Below are 6,544 nucleotides of genomic sequence, written 5' to 3'. Positions count from 1 at the left end.
CATCTTGTGATGGAGAAGGGAGACACTGTTTTCTTTCATCCTTTGCTTATCCATGGATCTGGTTGGAACAGAACTCAAGGATACCGGAAGGTATGCATTCCCATCACTGGACTTTCCAAAGATGAATACATTAGAAACAAAAACGTTGAGACATGTGAAACTATGAGATTTATGACATTGAACTAAACTGGCGTTTAGTCTGGTTTATTTACCAGGAAATCTATTTGCTACCTCATGCTTTTTGGTTCATATCAGTAAGAAACCAGGTGAGCTCAGGATCGTAATCCTGCTGATATTGAATTATGAACATTCATAGAATTGCTTCAGAAGAAGAACATACCTGGGAGCCCATAGCCTGTGCGTTTGGAGGCAGAAACAATGGCTGGCATATAAAAATCATAAAATCTGGAATGTATATAGCTCATAGTAACCACGTAAGAGGAAGGTTTATAAGAGTTTTCTTATTTGGAAAACCATGATCAACTCTATGCAAACATTCTGAATTGGCTGCCCAGACCTCAGATTTCACAGGCAGCCATATATTTCATACCTGAGTCCCACAATTTGTTTTTCACTTCAGATTGTTTTAAACACCTAATGATTTAAAACTGACAAAATTACTCATAGTCCCAGATTTCTCGCTTCCAAAAAATTCAGCAGATCTGACAGTACTGTGGACTTCCATTTCCCCATATAACATGGCTCTCCATACTAAATATTGGGGCGTTTTGTGGGGCTGAGTGAAACCTTCCAGTTTTTCACACCAACTACCACTGTCTCCCTGAGGTTAAGGGTTAGTTTCCAGGTTTCCCTTTAAAAAAAATGCAAAAACACATGTATATGGATATGCCCTTTTCCTCTTTGGCCTCAGATGTCACTCCTCCTTGGCATGGTATGAGGGCTTCTGTGAGAAATGGAGTTTGTGACTCCACTGCATTGAAATTCGATGTTCTGGGCAAAGCGGGCAGTCCCTTTAGTAGGCAGTCGCCTCAAGAGAACTAACCTGAAACTAGGAAAGTGAGTTTAGATTAGCTTGTAAGTTTTTCAAGAATGGGGAGAACCAGTAACCTCCATCTTACCTTCAGACAGAAAGAAGATGGGGATCGTATGTGATGCTATTGGACTCAAAGGGTCCATTTTATTTCAAAGGGGTGGTGTGTATATAATTGTCCTTTGCAAGGTATTTTTGTGGGTTGTTGTTTGTTTGTTTTCATGATCCATAGCCATTGAAATGACAACTCACCACAAACTCAACTGAGTAACTAACTTCCCTGACTAAGAAAATGGTGAAGAACCCTGGAACACATTCCTGTTTAGGACTTGAGGACATCCACACAGTAGAAAGATCACATGTTGAAAAGTTAAAGTCCTCTTACTCATGTCGTTATGTTCCCCGCCCTTTTTAAAAACAAGTATCGCAGGGAGCTAAAAACCTCTTGTATTTCTCAGTCAGACTTAAACTGTACCTGGGGAAAAAGAGATACTGAACCCTGAAGAGACTAATACAGGACAGCATGAAACATTCTAGAAATCAAACGCTGAGTGAAATTGCTGATTTCCTAAAAGAAATCTCCCTGTTCGGTTGCTGGTGTTAATGGAATGGTTTTTTTTCCCAGTATTAACCATGTCACTCTACACAGGCAATTTCCTGCCATTTCGCCGGGGCGGACTGCCACTACATTGATGTGAAAGGCACCAGTCAAGAAGTCGCTGAGAGGGATATTTCACGGATAGGAAAAAAATTATATGGAATTCCAGATGACATCAGTCTGCAGGTATATTTTTTTTGAGATGACAGGTTAAGACTTTTTTGTCTTCTTTTCTTCAGATGCTTAACAACTCTCATACCTCTTGTAATTTGAGTATAACGTGCTTTGTTTAGAGCACCTTGCACAAGCATTGCTGAGACCCACTAAGAATTATAGTGGAATTTCAGCTTGTACACGCGTCCCCAGCTGGAGCATCTGAGCACGCTGTGCTTTTTTATGTCTTTGGCCACCCTGTGGTACGCAGGCTATTCTGTTCCAGGATGGACAGGTGGAAACAGAAAACAGATCTGGAGGAGAGCAAGTGAAGGACGAAGGCTACCTTCTTGAATGCACAGAAGGAAAGTTAGAGGCTTGGGCTCTCACCCATAGGCCTCCTTTATTTGTATAGGGCAGAGTATCTACAAATCCAGGGAGACTCCCAGAAAGCCATTCCTAAGCAGGTTTTGTTTGGGTCAGTTGGCATCTGGAGTTTCATGGAGCAGACTTCAGAAACCACTGATGCTTATCTGTGGGGGATAGAGACATTATTTCGTAGCCTTTCTACTTAATACACATCACTTGTAAATTCTTTGTAACTAGAACATTCAAAGCTGATGATGATGGTCACCAGACAAACTGTAGTCAAAGCTAAAATAAACATATTTACTTTGTAAATGAAGTCCATTTTAGCCGCTGAACCAAAAAGCTGATCCTATGTTTTTATTTGCATTCATTATAAATGCATGCATTTCCTATGGGGGAGAACCCCAAGGAGACCGAGCGTCATGATAACTCTGGGTCTTCCAGTACTTTGAAGAGTACCATACACCAGCACTAAGCTACCGTGCCATTAGGAGTCATCTTCTGAAACTCCTTCTCAGCTTAAGAATCTGACTTCTCCCTTGCCCCTTCTCCCTTTAGCATCTATGACTCTATCCCACATCTGCAAAGGCTCTCATTTCACACCGTAGATGGTAGACCCTCTGTGCTCCTCCCTTGGGCCAGTGCTTAAAATGCATCACTTTTTGTCAAGTGGGGCTTCCATGCAACACTCTGAATTTTAAAGCAGAAAAAAATGCATATATTGTGTTTGTGGTCTGTCAGGTTGTGGTGAGTCATTGCCTTGTGTATTTATTTCATTTATCTGAGAGAGAGAGAGAGAGAGCGAGAGAGAGCAGGAAGGGCGGCAGGCAGGCAAAGGGAGAGGGAGAAACAGACTCCCTGCTGAGTGGGGAGCTTACTGAGGGGCTGGATCCCAGAACCTTGAGATCATGACCTGAGCCAAAGACCGATGCTTAACGGACTAAGCCACCCAAGTGACCCACCTGTATTTATTTGAAAATGTTAGTCTTGCAGATATAGTTCCTCAGCTTTACTTAGAATAATGATATTAATTTCTGCTACATAGTTCTTTGTGAGTTATAAGAGCTCTTTCATATCTCTAGTCTTACTTTCTTCACCAAATCCCTGTGGATGAGTCATTCTCACTTTTTTAAAAAAAAAGATCTCTTTATTTATTTGAGTGAGAGAGAGTGCATACAAGCAGGGGGAGAGAGGAGGGAAAGGCAGGGAATCTCCAGCAGACTCCTCCCTGAGCGAGCCCAGCACCTTGAGATCACGACCTGCATCAGACGCTTAACTGACTGAGCCACCCAGAAATCCCTCACTACGCGCTCTTAGGGAGAAAGTGAAAAGTCCAAGAGGTTGGCCTGAGTGATGTAAGTGACAGAGGTACATTTTGGATAAGGTCCAATTCCAAAACCATTTTTTCCACCAGACCTAGTTGTTGGCTCAAAAATAAACAAGAAACAAAAAAGTCTGAATTGTTTTATTAAGAACAAAGGAATGTCAAAATCCCACCCATTTTTTTTCCGAGAAATGGAACAAATAATCCTAACATTTATATGGAACCAGGGAAGACCTCGAATAGCCAGAGTAATGTAGAAAAAGAAAGCCAAAGTTGGTGGCATCACTCTTCCGGACTTCAAGCTCTATTACAAAGCTGTCATCATCAAGACAGCATGGTACTGGCACAAAAACAGACACATAGATCAATGGAATAGAATAGAGAGCCCAGAAATAAAAAAGCCCTCAACTCTATGGTCAACTAATCTTTGACAAAGCAGGAAAGAATGTCCAATGGATAAAAAGACAGCCTCTTTAATAACTGGTGTTGGGAAAATTGGACAGCCACATGCAGAAAAATGAAATTGGACCATTTCCTTACACCACACACGAAAATAGACTCAAAATGGATGAAGGACCTCAATGTGAGAAAGGAATCCATCAAAATCCTTGAGGAGAACACAGGCGGCAACCTCTTCCAAACTCAGCCCCAGCTACATCTTCCTAGGAACATCGCCAAGGGCAAGGGAAGCAAGGGCAAAAATGAACTATTGGGATTTCATCAAGATCAAAAGCTTTTGCACAGCAAAGGAAACAGTTAACAAAACCAAAAGACAACGGACAGAATGGGAGAAGATATTTGCAAACAACATATCAGATGAAGGTCTAGTGTCCAAAGTTTATAAAGAACTTAGCAAACTCAACACCCAAAGAACAAATAATCCAATAAGAAATGGGAAGAAGACATGAACAGACATTTCTGCAAAGAAGACATCCAGATGGCCAACAGACACATGAAAAAGTGCTCCACATCACTGGGCATCAGGGAAATACAAATCAAAACCACAAAGAGATGTCACCTCACACCAGTCAGAATGGCTAAAAGTAACAAGTCAGGAAATGACAGATGCTGGTGAGGATGCGGAGAGAGGGGAACCCTCCTACACTGTTGGTGGGAATGCAAGCTGGTGTAACCACTCTGGAAAACAGCATGGAGGTTCCTCAAAAAGTTGAAAATAGAACTACCCTATAACCCGGCAATTGCACTACTGGGTATTTACCCTAAAAATACAAATGTAGTGATCCGGAGGGGCACGTGCAGCCGAATGTTTATAGTAGCAATGTCCACAATAGCCAAACTATGGAAAGAACCTAGATGTGCATCAACAGATGAATGGATAAAGAAGATGTGGTGTATATCTACAATGGAATACTATGCAGCCATCAAAAGAAATGAAATATTGCCATTTGTGACAATGTGGATGGAACTAGAGGGTATTATGCTTAGCGAAATAAGTCATTCGGAGAAAGACAATTATCATATGATCTCCCTGATATGAGGAAGTGGAGATGCAATGTGGGGGGTTTGGTGGGGAGGAAAAGAAGAAATGAAAAAAGATGGGATCGGGAGGGAGACAAACTATACGTGACTCTTTTTTTTTTTTTTTTAAAGATTTTATTTATTTATTTGACAGAGAGAGATCACAAGTAGGCAGAGAGGCAGGCAGAGAGAGAGGGAGAGGCAGGCTCCCCACTGAGCAGAGAGCCCAATGCTGGGCTCGATCCCATGACCTGAGATCATGACCTGTGCTGAAGGCAGAGGCTTAACCCACTGAGCCACCTAGGCACCCCTATAAGTGACTCTTAATTTCACAAAAGAAACAGAGGGTTGCTGGGGGGAATGGGGGAAGGAGAGGGGGGTGGGGTTACGGACACTGGGGAGGATATGTGCTATGGTGAGTGCTGTGAAGTGTGTAAACCTGGCAATTCACAGAATTGTACCCCTGGGGATAAAAATACATTATAAGTTTGTTTATTTATTATTTTTTTAAAGTTTTTATTTATTTATTTGCAGAGAGAGATGACAAGCAGGCAGAGAGGCAGGCAGAGAGAGAGGAGGAAGCAGGCTCCCTGCTGAGCAGAGAGCCCGATGCTGGGCTTGATCCCAGGACCCTGAGATCATGACCTGAGCTGAAGGCAGCAGCTTAACCCACTGAGCCACCCAGGCGCCCCACATTATATGTTTATTAAAAAAATAAAAAAATTATAAGAAAAAAAGACAAAGGAAAAAGAAAAATCAAGCCGTAACTCATGACATCATTTGCAAGTAGGAGCAGATCACTGTAAATGGAGCAGTGTCTAAAGGAACGCAGGAGAAGGGGCTGTATGGACTGTTGTGACCAAACACTGTGTTCAGCCAGTTGAAGACACCTGTGGTCAACAGCAGTGCCAAATAACACAGGCTGACCTTCTGGGGACTTGCTCTCTTAGTTTGGTCAACACTATTCTAGATGTGGGCAAGTACATTATTTAAAGTCTTAGAATATGGTTTATTTACCAGTTGATAGACTACTGTGCAGAGTTTTTCCATTCAACTGTTGGTAGATGCTAGAAATCTACTTCGTCTCATGTTGAACAGATCCCTGTGTTCCATCAACTGACTGTGCTTGGTTTTATTTCCAGGATGTGCTTAGATTTCGAGTGCGGCTGGTGAAAGGAAAGAGGATCAACCTATGAAGTAGCCGTCGGCTTGAGCTCTTTGAGAGAAAACAGAACAAATCAAGGTGCCTGGAGAAAATGTTTTCTTAACAAGCTATCCTAATCTTTTCTATCGCTTGTTCTCCAAATCATGACACGAGGATAAGGTACTTGCTGGTATGTGGTTAGTTCTGCATGCAGACCTGTTGCTTTCATGGAGGAAGATATGTAACAGTGGCTGATTACTGGTTTCAGGAAAACTGAGGGTTGCAGCTAATAAATGTGTTTCCTATCTAATTTAAGTGTGTTCAATCAGTTTCTTTGATTCAGTTAGCTCTTTCCCCAAGCAGAAAGGTATCTTTTGAAACTCCGGGTACATGGACTCTTGCATCCCTCTTCTGGAAAACCCACCACCCCCCTGACTTCATGGCACGAGAGATTTCTCAGATCTAGAACACCATCTAACACAGGCA

At 42.1% G+C, this 6,544-nt stretch overlaps 1 protein-coding gene across 1 annotated transcript; it reads left to right on the top strand.

Annotated features, from left to right (window-relative positions):
- The first annotated feature begins 6 nt into the window (after positions 1-6).
- On the top strand, positions 7-6,368 carry PHYH (phytanoyl-CoA 2-hydroxylase). The gene is made up of 3 exons (XM_059405021.1): positions 7-90; positions 1,641-1,775; positions 6,057-6,368. Exons 1-3 carry the CDS (start codon positions 10-12, stop codon positions 6,108-6,110), a joined length of 270 nt encoding a protein of 89 aa, XP_059261004.1. The 5' UTR covers positions 7-9; the 3' UTR covers positions 6,111-6,368.
- Positions 6,369-6,544: the final 176 nt, after the last annotated feature.

The sequence above is a fragment of the Mustela nigripes genome, chromosome 6 (assembly GCF_022355385.1).
Source record: "Mustela nigripes isolate SB6536 chromosome 6, MUSNIG.SB6536, whole genome shotgun sequence".
Taxonomy (NCBI): Eukaryota; Metazoa; Chordata; class Mammalia; order Carnivora; family Mustelidae; genus Mustela; species Mustela nigripes.
The sequence above is the reverse complement of the archived record's forward strand: the minus strand, read 5'-3'. Positions and strand labels throughout refer to the sequence as shown.